Source organism: Papio anubis, chromosome 1 (assembly GCF_008728515.1).
Source record: "Papio anubis isolate 15944 chromosome 1, Panubis1.0, whole genome shotgun sequence".
Taxonomy (NCBI): Eukaryota; Metazoa; Chordata; class Mammalia; order Primates; family Cercopithecidae; genus Papio; species Papio anubis.
In genome coordinates this window covers 63,565,232-63,583,918 of record NC_044976.1, presented here as the reverse complement: position 1 = coordinate 63,583,918, position 18,687 = coordinate 63,565,232, and the positions used below count along the sequence as shown (strand labels likewise).

General features: G+C 42.6%; 1 protein-coding gene across 5 annotated transcripts in view; it reads right to left on the bottom strand.

Moving 5' to 3' along the window:
* The window catches only part of AK4 (adenylate kinase 4), an 81,820-nt gene that overhangs the window by 26,884 nt on the left and 36,249 nt on the right, over positions 1 to 18,687 (bottom strand). For 3 of the 5 annotated variants that reach the window (XM_003892004.4, XM_021942519.2, XM_021942513.2), the window contains one exon: positions 14,032 to 14,151. In XM_003892004.4, the coding sequence (XP_003892053.1) occupies positions 14,032 to 14,151 (120 nt within the window). Of the gene's footprint in view, positions 1 to 14,031; positions 14,152 to 15,405; positions 15,440 to 15,926; positions 15,938 to 18,687 lie in introns of those variants that run through there. The other 2 variants (XM_021942521.2, XM_021942518.2) reach the window with 2 other exon arrangements.

The following is an 18,687-nucleotide window of genomic DNA, read 5'->3' as shown; positions in this document are numbered from 1 at the left end:
AGCACTTTGGGAGGCCGAGACGGGCGGATCACGAGGTCAGGAGATCGAGACCATCCTGGCTAACACGGTGAAACCCCGTCTCTACTAAAAAATACAAAAAACTAGCCGGGCGAGGTGGCGGGCGCCTGTAATCCCAGCTACTCGGGAGGCTGAGGCAGGAGAATGACAGGAACCTGGTAGGCGGAGCTTGCAGTGAGCTGAGATCCGGCCACTGCACTCCAGCCTGGGCGACAGAGTGAGACTCCGTCTCAAAAAATAAAAAAAAAATAAAAATAAGACACGAGTGTGCCTGAAAGTAGAAGGAAACACAGAAGCAAGAAAAATTTAAAGTATAAAGACAAAAAATAGTCAATAGAATATCCAATATAACTAGTTTTATTGAAATAGAAAATCTGAACAAATGACAAAAAGGATGTAATACAGGAAAACTTCCCTGAAAGGAAAGAACTGAATTGCAGATCAGGAGGACACACTCTATATAGGACATACAGAAATAAATAAAAACAACATCAAGTTATTCTATTGACTTCAAGTATGAAGAAATAACCGGGGTGAAAAAAATCACCTTGAAACAGGTGGAAAAGGGTTGTGCACAGTGGCTCACACCTGTAAATCCAAGTACTCTGGAGAGCTCAAACAGGAAGTTTGCTTGAGCCTAAGAGTTCGAGACCAGCCTGGGCAACATAGCAAGACCCTGTCTAAACAAAAAATAAAAAACTAGCTGGGCATGGCAGCATATGCCTGTAGTCCTAGCTACTTGGGAGGCCGAGGCGGGAGGATCCAGGAGTTTGAGAGTGCAGTGAGTTATTAATACGATTGCACCATTGTACTCTTGCCTGAGTGCCAGAGTAAGACCCTGTCTCTATTTAACAAATAAAAATAAAATAAAATGGGGAACAAGGCCAGAAGACAATGAAACAATGGTTGCAATGTTTTGAAAGACAAAAGAACAACTCAAAAATATCACAGTTATCTAACTGTAGAAAAATTAGACATTCCCAAACATATTATGAGCTTTTCTGCAGAGAGGGGAGAAGAGGGAGGGACGAAAAAAAATATCCAACAGAATCCAGTCAACCCAGTGTTGAATGAAAAAGCTGTGTTAAACAGCAGTGCACTTTTACTCAGATATAATTCACATACCATACAATTAATTCATTTAAAGTGTACATTTCAATGATTTCTAGTATATTCACAGATATAACCAAGAGATTAATCAAAATAAAATGAGTAGAGGTGGGTAAAAGAACCAGTGCACAGAATTCATCTAAATTTTTTTAATGTAAGAAAAAAACTGAGGCATTACATTCACAGAAGAAAACTGTAATAAATTTTTAATGACAAAAGCCAGAAAAAATTGAGAGAGACGAAGGGTGAGAGGAGGTTAAAGGAAGTATAAATTCCCTCATGGTTCACTGTAGAGAGACAATGCCTCCTGTCTAAATTTGAAATGTGAATTTAAAACAAAACAAAACAAATGTCAGTCTAGTGGCTTTTATAATGTTGAAGAGCTCTCATAGGAATTAATATCCTTGGTGATGAAAAAAGATTTATCTGAAGCTCAGTAATAATTCCTTCAGGTTCACTTTAGTTTTGTTATTGTTAAATTTGAATAAAATTAAGGATGAGCACAGTGGCTCACACCTGTAATTCCAGCACTTTGGGAGGCCAAGGCGGGTGGGTTACTTGAGGTCAGAAGTTTGAGACCAGCCTACCCAACATGGTGATAGCCTGTCTCTATCAAAAATATAAAAAATTAGCCAGTCATGGTGGTGCGTGCCTGTAATCCCAACTACTTGGGAGGTTGAGGTAGGAGAATCGCTTGAACCTGGGAGGCGGAGATTGCAGTTAGCCGAGATTGTGCCACTGCACTCCAGCCTCGGTGACAGGGTGAGACTCCATCTTAAAAAAAAAAAAAAAAAAAAAAATTCAGTAAAATTAAATACTTTTTTAAAGCACAGAAAGTCTGATGCCTTCTTACACATTTCTATCTACATATGTGCACAGGGAGGTATCTAGAATGATGCTTTTCATCAACTGTTCACCCTGGTTGTTTGTGGCTGGTGGAATTTCAGGTGATTTGTTGCTTTCTGTTGCAATTCTCCATATGGCCTGGATGTTTTATAGTGATCATGTATTACAGAAAAAGATAAAATTAAATTCTCTGCAGTTTTCCACATCTCATTCTCCCTTTATCCCTAATCAACCTGTCCATCTCTCCAAAATCTAGGTTCCCTTATTGGTGACAGGACAATCAAGAGTTTTATATTGTTTTGTTTTACATTACTACACAAGGTTTAATGGACGAGGGGTGATTTTTTTTTTCGAGACAGAATTTCGCTCATCGCCCAGGCTGGAGTGCAGTGGCACGACCTTGGCTCACTGCAAGCTCCGTCTCCCGGGTTTACGCCATTCTCCTGCCTCAGCCTCCCAAGTAGCTGGGACTACAGGCGCTTGCAACCGCGCCCAGCTGATTTTTTGTATTTTAAGTAGAGACGGGGTTTCACCGTGTTAGCCAGGACGGTCTCGATTTCCTGACCTCGTGATCCGCCCACCTCGGCCTCCCAAAGGGCTGGGATCACAGGCGTGAGCCACCGTGCCCGGTCAATCCAGTTAACTTTTAAATGTTGGAAATAAAGTTAAAAAATATGTTGTTCACACTTTTAAACTCAAAGTTTTAAATTTTACTTTTAACTCCCCCTAACTCATTTTTAATATTAACTTTGACACTTATTCAACTCCCTGAATCTAAATTTCATGAAAGGTTTAACCTTTGCCCCTGTCCACTTGTCCAGCCTCATCTGCTCATATTTTCAGCTCCAGGGTTACCCAACTACTTGTGGTTTCCAGAACACACCACGTTGTTTCATAACTCTAGAGCTTTTCCACGTGATCTTCCCTCCCTCTAAAATGTGCTTCATTCCCACCTTGCAAATATGATTCTGGGTGTCCACTTCTCCAGGAAGCCTTCCTAATACCTGCCTCCCTCACCTTCAAAAGAGGGTCTTCCCTCTCTGCACCAGCCGTCGCCTTTCACTCCCTCTTCACTGGTGCTCCTAAGACCCTACCTATTCTGCAACCATTTGTGCAGCACTCCTGGACTATGAGGTCAGGAAGCATGCTACTCCCTCTTGGGAATGACGGATGCCTAGCTTATCAAGACACAAAAAATGTATATTCAATTTGTTTATTGATCCATGAACCAAGCTTTTCTAAGGTCTAGTCAAATATGTGTATACATATGTTTTTCACATTGTCCCCTTAATGTTCTTTAATGTTAAAATCTAGTCAATCTCTGAGACACACATAAAATAAACCACCATTGTCTACTATACTATGGTACAATTGTTCCTCACCCCAAAGCAGCAGTCAGATCAATCAGAAGAAAAACACTGGAAATGGACATGGAGGACAGGAACGCAGGACAGAATCTATATCAAATGAGAAAGAGAAAAGATCCAAGGCTTTATCATGTTTTTCAGTCAGCTACTCTGAGCTCATATTGACATCAAGGGTGCAGAACGTAGGAAAAGTCACTAAGAGAAAAAGTGAGTTACCAGGGTTTTGATTTAAATTAAAGAAATTAAAGATAACCCTCACTGCCTAGGGTAGCAGAAAAGCTAAAAACTGGCTGGGCGTGGCGGCTCACACCTGTAATCCCGGCACTTTGGGAGGCCCAGGCGGGCAGATCACCAGGTCAAGACATGGAGACTATCCTGGCCAACATGGCGAAACCCCATCTCCACTAAACATACAAAAATTGGCTGGGTGTGGTGGCACTGCCCGTAGTCACAGCTACTTGGGAGGCTGAGGCAGAAGAATCGCTTGAACCTGGGAGGCGGAGGTTGCAGTGAGCCGAGATCGCGCCACTGCACTGAGCCTGGCGACAGAGCAAGACTCTGTCTCAAAAAAAAAAAAAAAAAAAAAACAGCTGAAAACACTACTGGAGTATCAGGAGAGCCAGGCCCCACGTAGTCTCTTTGTTGCTCTACTGTGGTGTCTGGCACACAGCTGCTGATCAATAAGTACTTTTCGAAAATTATGAATGCTTAGCACCAGAAGAAATTCATGCAATCACCTAGGAGCATTAACAAAGGAGTAGCAATAGCTTCAGTGGAATCAGCAGCTAGATACAAAGTCTGATCACGCTGTGTACTTTGGATAAAGTGTGTAAGAAGATGGCAGTGTGCTAAAATTTCAGGTCACATGTCACTCAAATGTCTCTTCACAACCCCACTGAATAGTGGTATTTCCTGTGTAACTCAACCAGTATTACTCTGTTTAGAAAACTGTTATACCTAGACCAGGCACGGTGGCTCACACCCGTAATCACAGCACTTTGGGAGGCCGAGGTGGGCAGATCACCTGAGGTCAGGAGTTTGAGACCAGCCTGGCCAACAAAGTGAAACTCCATCTCTACTAAAAATACAAAAAATTAGCCAGGCATAGTGGCAGGCGCCTGTAATCCCAGCTACTCAGGAGGCTGAGGCAGGAGCCAAGATTGCACCATTGCACTCCAGCCTGGGCAGCAAGAGCAAAATTCCATCAAAAAAAAAAAAAAAAAAAAAAAACCTGTTACCTAGTCTTAAGTGAAGCAGATACACTCTTTCTTCTTATTGCCTATCTTCTTCCAGCAAAGTCATTTGGTCTTAGTGCACTATGTCTACAAATTATTTTATTTGAGAATATCCAAATACTTATGTTAGAAAGTACGAGTATCCCTAATAGGAAAATCTGAACTCTGAAATGCCCCAAAATCCAAAATTTTGAGTGCCAACATGATCCTCAAGGAAAATGCCTATTGAAGAATCTCAGATTTTGCTTTTTTTTTTTTTTTTTTTTTTTTTTTGGATTAGAGATACCCAACTAGTAAGTATAAGGCAGATACTCTAAAATCCAAAAAATCTGAAATCCAAAATACTTCTGGTTCCAAGCATTTTGGATAAGAGATAGTCAAGCTTTATAATCAAACACAGGTCTTGGGTTTTACAATTCCTTCTTCTAACATGATAAAAATTGTCAAACCTGCTTTACAACACAAACTTAATGACACAGCATTCTAGGGAACACTGTTACAGTTATCTGGTTACTTTTTTTTTTTTTTCCCTGAGATGGAGTCGCCTAGGCTACTGCACTGTCGCCTGGGCTAAAGTGCAGTAGCATGATCTCGACTCACTGCAACCTCTGCCTCCCCGGTTCAAGCGATTCTCCTGCCTTAGCCTCCCGAGTAGCTGGGATTACAGGCGCCTACCACCACGCACAGCTAATTCTTTATATTTTTAGTAAAGATGGGGTTTCACCATGTTGGCCAGGCTGGTCTCGAGCTCCTGACCTCGTGATTCGCCCACCTCAGCCTCCCAAAGTGCTGGGATTACAGGCATGAGTCACCGCACCCAGCCCAAAAATAATTGTTTATGCAAACCAAACTCCAAATAACTGCTGATCCTTCATGCAAACCAAACACACAATAAAGAAATGCCTTGATCAAACTCTATGTTCAAAGTCCAGGGGAAAAACGCCAACAAAGAAAATAACATTCATCTAAGGGTCACTGTCCAAATTCTTTTCATTTTTATTCTTTTTGAGGTGGAATCTCGCTCTGTGGCCCAGGCTGGAGTACAGTGGCGTGATCTCAGCTTACTGCAGCCTTGACCTCCCCAGGCTCAGGTGATCCTCCCACCTCAGCCTCTGACTAGCTGTGAGTATAGACAGGCGTGCACCACCATGCCCAGGTAATTTTTCTATATTTTTGTAGAGAGGGGCTTTCATCGTGTTGCCCAGGCTGGTCTCAAACTCCTGGGCTCAAGTGATCCTCCTGCCTCTGTCTCCCAAACTGCTGGGATTATTTTGGATGATGGAAAAAAAAAAAAAAACCGTCAGGCATATTTACATTGTCTTGGGTCATGGATAGAGTTTCCAGAAATGTAGCACTAAGACTAATCTAAACACCCATCTTTTTTCATGCAATCATTTTGACCAAAAATGCCACTCCTTACTTGCAAAAATCATTCCACTTACCTCTTGGAACACCTCACCTGTACCATGTGTGACTGAATATATGTCTCTGAACCCTCCTACATCAGGAGCTCCTTGACAAGCTTAGTCTACCTCTATTCCCTCTTTTCCACACATTCTTCTTTACTGTCACCAGCCCAGTGCAAAGTTAGTTATACTTGTACTTTATTCACTTTAGAAATATCCAGGACCTATTAGATATTATAATAACCCCATAATATATAATATATAATGCTTACTGAAGGAACAGAGCTACAATGGTGAGGAACCAAATATTTTAATTGTGCAATCCACGTTTGACAGGCATAGATGGTCACGGCACCCTAGTGGAGTTCCACAAATTTTACAACTGTTCTTCATTCTTTAGAAACCACCAGAATTGCTTTAAGCTTTCCATTCAAGATACCAGAATACACATCACTGCCTTAGTAACAACCTGAGATAGAAGGGTTATGTGGCAATGATTTTTCAGGGCTAAATACTTAAAGATAAATGACTAAGATAAACTACTGCCCTCCTACACGTGAACACACACACGCAGGAAGAAAAAGTTGATTTTTTTTATTATGAAAGCAGAATTCTTCAGTGACCTTCTAAACAAATCTATTATACATTTTTTTCTTGAAACATACCCTAGATTCACAAGGACAACAGAAAAAAAACTACCCTTGGCATTTCCTAAAAGATGTGATTCAGAAGATACTGTTGGCTTTTTTCTACAGACATATGTTGCCCAGTGGGATGTGACACTCCTCAGAGGTCTGAATCAGAAGGAAAAATGTGGAGAGGATAAGGTCAAAGCTGTTATGTACTAGCCTCGTATGGTAAAACATTCGCAAAATCAGGGCAAAATACTCTGGCTCTAGCATCTACAGTCTAGTTTCTGAACATACACCTACACCAAGGGCTCTGAGTGACTGCGTAGCCAGGAACATCTCAAGTCTGAAATCATTTAGCTCTAAGGGAAAACAGACACACACAAAAACACCGCACACATTCAAACTACTCTGACTTATGTTAAAAACAGAATTACCTTCAGAAAACACTTGTTAGTGTTCAGCATTGCTCAGAATGAAACAAACAAACCAGGGTTCAAATACAACCATGGACCAAATGATGACTCTTGCGCTAAAGGTTATCATTATTACCAATGAAAAGGATTAAATTACATTTCATTTACAATTCCAAAATTTAAGGCTGTTTTTCTACAAAACCAAACTTTGAAATACCGATTTAAAATATTTTGATAGCTACCCCTAAAATAATATGGCAGATAATTCTACTACATCTTGGTACATAAAGATAAATTAGAACTGATTTGGGGAAACTTCTGGATTGCTATTTTAAGGCACAGGTAAGCAGGCAAGTTTAGAAATGGAGGAAAAAAAAAAAAAAAAAAAACAGTTACTAATACATCTCTCTCTATGGCTATACCTCACTGCTGGCCTGATGTGGTTTGGCTGTGTCTTCACCCAAGTCTCATCTTGAGCTGTAGCTCCCACAATTCCCACGTGTCATGAGATCAACCAGGTAGAAGGAAACTTAATTATGGGGGCAGGTCTTTTCCATGCTGTTTCATGATAGTGAGTAAGTTTCATGAGATCTGTTTTAAAAACAGGAGTTTCCCTGCCAAGCTCACTGTCTTTGCCTGCTGCCATCCATGTATGATGTGATTTGCTCTTCCTTGCCTTCTGCCATGATCGTGAGGCCTCCCAAGCCACATGGAACTGTAAGTCCATTGAACCCTTTTTCTTGTATAAATTACCCAGTCTGGGGTATGTCTTTATCAGCAATGTGAAAACGGACTAATAGACGACCCTTTTTTAAAAAAGTGAAAAATTAGCCGTGTGCGGTGGCTCACACCTGTAATCCCAGCACTTTGGGAAGCTGAGGCGGGCGAATCACTTGAGGCCAGTAGTTCAAGACAAGCCTGGCCAACATGGTGCAACCCCATCTCTACTAAAAATACAAAAAATTAGCCAGGCATGGTGGTGTGCACCTGTAATCCCAGCTACTGAGGAGGCTGAGGAAGGAGAATCGCTTGAACCCAGGAGGCAGAGATTGCAGTGAACCAAGATACGCCACTGCACTCCAGCCTGGATGACAGAAAGAGACTCCATCTCAAAAAAAACAAAACAAAACAAGAATATTTCTTACCCAACTGGAAAGCACAGTGAAGGGAAAGTAGTGCTGAACGTTTCAAAGCTGACCAAACCACAGAGCACTCACCCTCCCTCCCCTCCCCACATCCCCACTTGGGGTTCCCCTGGCTTGGATCCACTCTACTCATTTCCACCCACCATTTGCAGGATGCCTCTCTACAGCCATATGGACCAAGATGATGAGTCATCTGTCATCAGAATGCCTTTCTCGACCTTTCCACATTCAATCACCTTTAGCACGCTCAACAGGCACATCCTCCGCAGAGCATGTGCCTGTGTAACATAAGGAGTCTAAAGCTGAACATAGGAACCAGGCATCCCTCGCACTCCACACCTTGCCAAATGGATTTATTCCAGAGCTTTAAAGAAAAGTCGCAACTGAAAAAGTGACCAGATGGGTTTTCAAGGAGAGAAATACTAACCAAATCACTTGGGAGGCTGACGTACTTTACTAAAACAGGCCTATGATGTCAAAGAACTTCAGTTATTCAACCCTGAGAGGAAGTCATGGCAAAAACAAGCACTGAAAAGATACAGAAAACATTCCATAACTGAAACTGACTTTTATTCTGCCTGGCTAAATACTTTTAGAGCTATTTTTGAAGTGGATACTTCAAATAGTCACCCCCACCCAAAAAACTTCAGGACCTGTACACTAGTCACAACAAATAATGACAAACACTCATATAGTACTTATACAGGGCAAGCACTCTTCTAAGCACTTTACATATATTTGCTCACTTTGCCACTCTTTGCTAAGTTGTGTTCCATGAGCAACCAGAGGCCCAAGGTCACACAGGCTGCTAGAAAGTGGCAGAGCGGGGATTCAAGTCAGGCAGTCTGACAGCACCAGGGTCCATGCTCTCAATTATTACACTAACCCTCTTTCCAGGGGAGTTTAACACAGACGATCCTTTTTAAACACAGATTTTTAAGTTCCCTAAAACTACACAAATTCATTTTGCAAGGTGAGAAGACTTACAATTTAAAAATTTAAACTAGAGAAATTACTGTTAGGTGGTGGCAAAGTCAAAGTTTATCAGTCATGATAAATATCTACACAAAAAGCATTGGGGGGTGCTACAGTTTGAATGTTCACTCCAAAACTCATGTTCAAATTTAATTGCCAATTTAAAGGTATTGGGAGGTGGGGCCTTTAAGAGATTATCAGGTCATGAGAGCTCTGCCCTCATGAATGAATTAATGGGTTGGTTATCGCAGGAGTGGGCTCCTGATAAAAGCATAAGTTTAACCCCTTATTCCCTCTCTTATGTGAGCCTTCTTATCATGTGTTGCCTTCCAACAACACAGCAAGAAGACTCTCAACAGTTGTGAGCATCATGGTCTTAGTCTTCCCTGCCTCCAGAACTGTGAGAAATAAATTTCTTTTCTTTATATTACCCAACCTGAGGTATTCTGTTATAGCAGCACAAAACAGACTAAGACAAAAAATAGATACCAAGGAGTGGGGTTGCTTCCATAACAAATATCTAAAAATGTGGCCATAGCTTTGGAACTAGGTAATGGGTAGAGGCTGGAAGAATTTGGAGGAAGCGGCTAGTAACACCCTAGATTGCCATGAATGATGCATCAAGGGCAATTCTGGCAAGGGCTCAAAAGAAGAGGGGAGCTGTAGGGAAGGTCTGAATCTTCTCAGAAATTACTCAATGGGCCAGGCACAGTGGCTCACACCTGTAATCCCAGCACTTTGGGAGGCTGAGACAGGCAGATCACCTGAGGTCAGGAGTTCAAGACCAGCCTGGCCAACATGGCAAAACGCTGTCTCTATTAAAAATACAAAAATTAGTTGGGCGTGGTGGCACATGCCTATAGTCCCAGCTACTTGGGAGGCTGAGGCAAGAGAATTGCTTGAACCTGGGAGGTGGAGGTTGCAGTGAGCTGAGATCATGCCATGGCACACCAGCCTGGGCGACAGACTTCATCTCTCAAAAAAAAAAAAAAAATTACTCAAGTGGTCATGACCAGAATATTGGCAGCAATTAGACAGTAAAGGCCATTCTGATGAGATCTTAGACAGAAACAGAAAAGAAGGTATTAGAAACTGGAGTAAAAGTTATTCTTGTTATACAGTTGCAAAGACCTTGGCAAATTTTGTCCGTGCCCTAGGGATTTATGGAGTGCAAAACTTAAGAGCAATGAACTAGGATATGTGGTGGAAGAAATATCTAAGCAGTAAAGCTTTCAAGCTGCTGTGTAGTTACTTTAATTGCATAAAATGAGATGTGAGAGCAAAGAGACGATCAAATACAGTTGACCACTGAACCATACAGGTTTGAACTCTGAGGGCACACTTTATACGAATATTTTTTATTTTCTTTTGAAACAGGGTCTCACTCTGTCATCCAGGCTGGAGTGCAGTGGTGTGACCATACCTCACTGCTGCCTCAACCTCTCAGGCTAAAGTGATCCTCCTACCTCAGCTCCCAAGTAGCTGGGATTATAGGCACATGCCACCACACACGGCTAATTTTTATAGAGATGAGGTTTTGCAATGTTGCCCAGGCTGGTCTCCTGGGCTCAAGTGATCTGCCTGCCTCAGCTTCCCAAAGTGTTGGAATTCCCAAAGTGTTGGAATTACAGGTGTGAGCCACAACATCTGGCCAAATACAGTATTTGCAGTACGCAAAACCCTTGCACATGGAGGACTGACTTTTCGTACCCATGGGTTCCACAGGGCCGACCGTGGAGGTTAAGTATGCGTAAATTTTGGTATGAGGGAGTGGTCCTGGAACCAATCCCTTCCCACACCCCTTACCCTCAGCAGATACGGAGGGATAACCATATAGTCAAAAGAGAAGCAAAACAGAAGAATTTGGAAAATTCTCGGCATGGCCATGTTCAGAGTGGAAAAGCATGTTCAAGAGGGAATATTAAGTGTGTGGTCAAACAACCTATTGCTAAAGAGATTGGCATGGCTAGAAGAAAGCCAGGTGCTATCAATCAGGACAATGGAAGAAAGACCTAAAAGGCATTTCGGAGATCTTCCAGACTGCTCCTCCCATCACAGACCCAGAGCTCTAGGAGGGTAGAATGTTTCAGGAGATGGATAGCATTCCTTGGCCTCCTCAGCCATAATTCAAACAGCTTCAGGCATGGCTCGACCTGCTCGGAAAGGGATAAGCCTTGGTGGCATCTCACAAAATGCAAGACCTACAGGTCATGGCTTCCTCCACCTAGATTTCAAAGAATGCCAGGCACTCTTTGAATGCAGAGCCACTGCAGACAACCCCCATTAGGACAAAGCCCAGTGGAACTGTGAGGTCAAGGCTTCCACAGAGTCCTCACTAGGGCAATGTCTAGTGGAGCCATGGGAGTGGGCCACTGTCAACACCCCCCAGAACTGTAAATCCACCAGTATACAACTCCAACCCATGAGAGCTGCTGAGTGGATTGAGCCCAGCAAAGCCATAGCGGGTGGGGTTTCTGAGGCCCTGGGAGCCCAACTCCCATCCCAGTGTGCCCAAGAGGCAGAATATGAAGTCAACAGAAATTATTCCCCATCTTTAAGACTTAATGTCTCCCCTGTTGGATTTTGGACTTATTGGGGACCACCTGCCCCTTCTTGCCTATTTCTTCCTTTGGAATGGGAATGTCCATCATACACCTTCCTACCATAGCAAGTAAATGACTTGCTCTGATTGCACAGGCTCACAGCTGAAGGAAATTTGTCTCAGGATTAATTGTACTTTATAAGTCTCACCTATGTCTGATTCAGCTTGGACTTTTGAGTTGATGCTAGACCAAGTTAAGACTTTGGGGGCTAATGGGATAGAATGAATGTATTTTGTATGTGAGCAGGACATGAGTTGTTTTTGGTGGGGAGGTGGGTAGAGGCAGAATGCTAAGGTTTGAATGTCCCCTCCAAAATTCACGTTGAAATTTAATTGGCAATGTAATAGGCCAGGCGTGGTGGCTCACGCCTGTAATCCCAGTACTTTGGGAGGCCAAGGCGGGCGGCTCACAAGGTCAGGAGATCGAGACCACAGTGAAACCCCGTTTCTACTAAAAATACAAAAAAAATTAGCCGGGCTCAGTGGCGGGTGCCTGTAGTCCCAGCTACTCAGGAGGCTAAGGCAGGAGAATGGTGTGAACCCAGGAGGTGGAGCTTGCAGTGAGCCAAGATCGCGCCACTGCACTCCAGCCTAGGGGATAGAGCGAGACTCTGTCTCAAAAAAAAAAAAAAAAATTTAATTGGCAATGTAATGTTATGGGAAATGGAGCCTTTAAGAGGTAATTAGGTCATAATGGCTCTGCCCTCATGAATGAGTTAATGCTCTTATCACAGAAGTGGGTTCTAGATAAAACAATGGGCTCCTAATACAAGGATAAGTTCAGCTCCCATTCCCTCTCAGAGGCATGCACTTCTTCCCCATTTGATGCCTTCTGACATGGGATGATGCAGCAAGAAGGCCCTCATCAGATGCTGACACCATGCTCTTGGACTTTCCAGCCTCTAGAACCATGAGAAATAAATTTATTTTCTTTATAAATTGCCCAGCCCAAAGTACTTTGTTGTAGCAGCAGAAAACAGACTAAGAAAAGGGCTAACTTTTGTGAGTTAAAAGTAAAGTCTAGAGAAATTAACATGCCTAGGTAAGTGTAGAGAGGGTCTTTCTTAGATGAAAGCTAAGAAACTCAAAAAGCCTGGAAGGCAATAAAAGAAAACCCTGGGGCTGTAGTACCTAACATCAGCCACAGCTCCTATCAATTCTTTCTCCTCAACCCACTCTCTTATGAATGGTGCCTCCCTTCCATCCCACTGCTATTATTGCTTAAATTCAGGCCTTTGACATCCCTTAGTCCAGTTATTCCAATGATCTTTAGTTTGTAGTCACAACTCTCCTCCACGCCCCAGCACCTAATCTCTCCTGTGCTGCTAACAGAATAGTATTTCTGAGACAAATATGATCATATTACACCCCTACTTAACAACTCTTCAGTGCTCCCTAAAGCCAACAAAATCCAGTTCCACCACCTTTATGCAAAATCAAAGGCTATCTACCCCAGGATTTCCTCTGCCAATCTCTGCTTGCTGGCTCAGAAAAAATACTAAGACAACTCATTCCCCTTTCACCCTGTTCACATTGTCCCTCTGCTGAAAAAAAAAAAAAAAAAAAAGACCTTCCCTATCCCCACTCATCTACGTGAGGACCATCTATCTATTCATCACTTTCCATACAGTTGTTCCAACCCCTCCTCCCACCAACAGAATAATTTTCTTCTTTGTGTCCTCAGAATACCACATATATAATGATTATTTTATAGTGTCAGTAACAGTGTCTTCCTATTTACCAATAATGCTAAAATAAACCTCCTTGCATCTTTAGGCAGAAATCCAGAATGGAACTGCTGGATCAGAAAGTATATATAATGCTCATTGCTCTACAAAGGTTGCTCATTTTATACTTTCAACAACATTTGTTTCCTATACACTCAATAAAGGATTTTCCAATGTTCTATCTCTGTTAATCTGACAGGTGAAAAACAATAACTCATAATTGTATTTTGTGTGTCTTATGGGGAATGAAAGAACCTCTGTTTGAAGAGGAGTTATACTCAGGATGACTTATGGAAACAAAAGGGCTGAAGCAATAACAGAAATTTAGTGAAGGTTTGCTTCAAGTCAGTGGTTCTCATGATGGTGATCTGGAGACAGAAGAAATAAAAGGCTTCACCACAATGGGTTCCTATCATGTTGCCAAACTGCAACATTAAATAACGGACAGAAAGTTTAGAAAATGAGGCATTTTCCATTCAGTAAGAAGTTAAGAGAGTGTGCAAGACCTTAACTGACTATTCCCAGAAATTCGGTTTACCCACAGTTTCAACTCACCATCAAGGAGCCAGTGCTGGCCACGCCTATTCTCCAACTCAGACATCATTAGGCGTGTGATCACATGGTCTGGAACCAAAAGACTTCTCTCTATATACTGCTTTGCCATCTCACCAACTTCTATTAAGAAGACAAGAAAAAAAAGATTTTCAAAAACTTCCCAAACACAAAGCTTACCAACTCTTTTCTGACAGTTTTGCCTTCTCTCCATCCTTCCTGATATGCGAGGAAATTTCTAGGTAGTTGTAGGTATGTTTTAAGTTTTTAAAACATTCACATCAATAAGGTGGGACTGCTGCTTATTTAACACATTTATCTCCCAAAAAAGTATAAAAGCAGCTCTTTGAGATACCATAGCCCGCCCCCCACCCCCCCAGAAGAAAAGGAAGAAAGAGTGACCAGGTGTGGTGGCTCACGCCTGTAATTCCAATACTCTGGGAGGATGAGGTGGGAGGATCACTTGAGCCCAGGAGTTTGCACTTGCAGTGAGCTCAAGCTCACTGACTGCATCACTGACTGCACTACTGCATGCCAGCCTGGGCAACAGGAAAAAAAAACAAAACAAAAAAGAAAGAAAGAAAAATACACAAATTGGGCAAAAAAAAAAATAAGAGTAGAAAATAAAGTCAAGAAGCAGGATGGTACATAAAAAGGCTGATAGAGAGAAGCCCTGGATACTTCCTAGAGGCAGGCCACAAATTGGGCACTGAGCCTCTCAACCGTTTGCGGTAACAAGGAACGTGATCAAGCACACAATGTACAGAAGACTAAAGGAAGGTGAGAAGCACAACCATTCCTTACAGAGACCAAAGGAAAAAAGTTCCAGTGGTCTAGCAAGAATGCCACATAATACAAACAGCAGCAGCTTTACTTCTTTTCATCAACCTCAATATCAGCACATGGCACCTTGCCGACACAGTTGTAAAAGCAACTCAGTGTTATTAGTGGAATGCCAAGTTCATAAAAGGATGTGAAGTTTTAAGAAAATGATATAAATCCTTTCAGGGGAAAACTGTTTCTATCTTCATTTAAAATATTAATTTCCTACATGTAGAAATTGTGGTTAGGTTCAGCAGAACAAACTATCAGTTTAAATCTGTACATTTCTAAGAACTAAATTTGTGTTTTATTGTTTTTTGTTGTTTGATTTTTTTAACCACAAATGAAATCCTCTGCTCTCTGGGGAACTGATAATGAATGCTTAAGAATCACATTCTCGGCTGGGCGCAGTGGCTCACGCCTGTAATCCCAACACTTTGGGAGGCCAAAGCAGGCAGATCACCTGAGGTCGGGAGTTTGAGACCAGTCTGACCAACATGGAGAATCCCTGTCTCTACTAAAAATACAAAATTAGCCGGGTGTGGTGGTACATGCCTGTAATCCCAGCTACTCGGGAGGCTGAGGCAGGAGAATCACTTGAACCCGGGAGGTGGAGGTTGCGGTAAGCCGAGATCGCGCCATTACACTCCAGCCTGGGCAACAACTCTATCTCAAAAAAAAAAAAAAAAAGAGAGAGAGACAGAGAGAGAGAATCACATTCTCAACAGACCAATTCAGTTTTTTTAAAAAACACAAAGAGCCAGGTGTGGTGGCTCATGCCTGTAATCCCAGCATTTTGGGAGGTCAAGGCAGGCGGATCACCTGAGGTCAGGAGTTCGAGACCAGCCTGGCCAACATGGTGAAATCCCATCTCTACTAAAAATACAAAAATTAGCCGAGTGTGGTAGTGGGTGCCTGTAATCCCAGCTACTTGGGAGGCTGACACAGGAGAATCGCTTGATCCAGTAGGCAGAGGTTGCAATGAGCCAAGATTGCACCACTGCACTGGGTAACAGAGCAAGACTCCATCTCAAAATAAAAAAAAAAAAAAATTAGTTGGGTGTGGTGGCGGACACCTGTAATCCCAGCTACTAGGGAGGCTGAGGCAGGAGAATCACTTGAACCTGGGAGACAGAGGCTGCAGTGAGCCGAGGTCGTGCCACTGCACTTCAGCCCAGGTGACAGCGAGACTCCGTCTCAAAAAAAATAAATAAGTAGGCCAGGCATGGTGGCTCACGCCTGTAATCCCAGCACTTTGGGAGGCCAAGGCGGGCGGATCATGAGGTCAGGAGATCGAGACCATCCCGGCTAACACAGTGAAACCCCATCTCTACTAAAAACACAAAGAATTAGCCATGCGTGGTGGTGAGCGCCTGTAGTCCCAGCTACTCGGGAGGCTGAGGCAGGAGAATGGCGTGAACCCAGGAGGCAGAGCTTGCAGTGAGCTGAGATTGCACCACTGCACTCCAACCTGGGCGACAGAGCAAGACTCCATCTCAAAAAAATAAAATAAAATCAGCAGAATTATATTACTAGAAAAAGGCTCAAGAATCATTTGACCCCAATTTTTTTTTTTTTTTTTTTTCCTATGGAGTCTCACCCAGGCTGGAGTGCAGTGGCACAATCTCTGCTCACCGCAACCTCTGCCTCCCGGGTTCAAGCGATTCTCCTGCCCCAGCCTCCCAAGTAGCTGGGATTATAGGTGCGCACCACCACGCCCCACTAATTTCTGTATTTTTAGTAGAGACAGGGTTTCACCATGTTGGCCAGGCTGGTCACCAATTCCTGACCTCAAGTGATCCGCCCACCTCTGCCTCCCAGAGTGCTGGGATTACAGACGTGAGTCACCATGCCTGGCCTCCCCACTTTCACCTTTAATTTAGGTAGAGCCCTTGCCTCCCCAGACTGCGTCCATACCCCCCCAACCCCAACTTAAGCACTGAAAGATGGGCTGTGAAGAGCTCCATACCTCTTGAGTACTACCAGTAGACAAGAAGCTCAAACCACAGGCCCAGTTGATGCAGACTCCCTAACATGCTGCAAGAGGCGGAACAAGAAAGACAGTCCCATTGGTGAATGTGACTAAACATGAATGTGAGCAAGCCACATTCATTCGACAAGTATTATATTTATTGACTGCACACCCCGTAACAGGTCATATTCTGGAGATGTAGCAGTGAATAAATAAAAGTTCCAGTTTAGAGATATTTAAACAGTATTACTTTAGGAGCGACAACAACCACCATTAGTTGGTTGATTAAAGCCCATTAGGCACTGGGCTTTAAGTGCTTTATGTTATTTCATTTCATTTAATCTTCATAAGATCCTCACCTTCAAATAGAAGGTAATCCCAGTATTTTTTATGACAGCTTTATTGTGATAATTCACACACTATAACATCTGCCATTTTTTTATCTAGGACTCAGCAGCTTTCAGTATATTCTCAGTGCTGGGCAACCATCACCACTCCCTAATTTCAGAACACTTTCATTACTTCAGAAAGAAACCCTGCCCCATTAGCAGTCACTCCTTCTTCTCATCTCCCTCCAGCCCCCGGCAACTACTAATCTTTCTGGTCTCTGTAGATTTGCCTACCCTGGACACTTCTTATAAATGGAATCATAGTTTTCTGTGACTGTTTTCTTTCACTTAGCATAATGTTTTCCATGTACCACATATCCATATTTCACTCCTCTTTATAGCTAAATAACATTTCATTGTATGGTTATACCACATTTTATTCATACATATAATGGATATTTGGGTTGTTTCTACTTTTTGGCTATTATGAATAACAATGCAGTGAATGTTCATATACATCGTGTGAGTGTATGTTTTCAGTTCTCTTGGGTAATACCTGGGTGGTATCTATGTTCTATGTCTAAACAATCACTATCAGAAAAGATGCATGGAGTAACTGGCAACTTGGGTGCTGTCCCACTCTGCAATAGTCACGCTAGGCCGAGAGCCCCATTCTTAGTCTCATCCACCAAACTTTAAGGTAGATAAACAATAAATATACATCTTCCAAGGTGAAAGACCAAAATGTGTATTCTGCATTGTTTTCTAGAACTCCAGATCTAATTACATAGAGGTATTTTTTCATTCACTTTCTGCCCCCTCTACTAGAAATTATCAGCTCAATGAAGGAAACGTTAAAATAGTTTGTTCAATGCCACATCCTCAGTACTTAAAATATAGTCTGGCATATATTAGACGCCCCATAAAAATGTGTTGCATGGGCCAGGCTGATGGCTCATGCCTGTAAACCCAGCGTTTTGGGAGGCCAAGGGGGCGCGGATCACTTGCGGCCAGGAGTTTGAGACCAGCCTGGGCAACACAGTCGCCCAACTAAAAATACAAAAAAGTAGCTGCATGGTGATGCATGCCTGTCATCTCAGCTACTTGGGAGGCTAAGGCACAAGAATAGTTTGAACCCAAGAGGCAGAGGTTGCAGTGAGCTGAGACTGCACCACTGTACTACAGCCTGGGCGACAGAGTGAGACTCTGTCTCAAACAATTAAATTAAAATTTAAAAAATTTAAAAAATAAGTTGCATGAATGAACACCTGAAGATAAGAGAATTTTCTTTTACCTTGCAAAAATCAATCTGATCATCTTGGAGAGTTACCATAGAATCATTATCCCAAAATCAAATATGGCCCAACCTCACCAGATAGCAACCTTTAGAAAAAAGGTATAATACAAGCAAAGTGTGATCATGACTAGTTAAGATGGTCATATTAGGCCAGGCACAGTAGCTCATACCTGTAATCCCAGCACTTTGGGAGGCCGAGGTGGGCGGATTACCTGAGGTCAGGAGTTTGAGACTAGCCT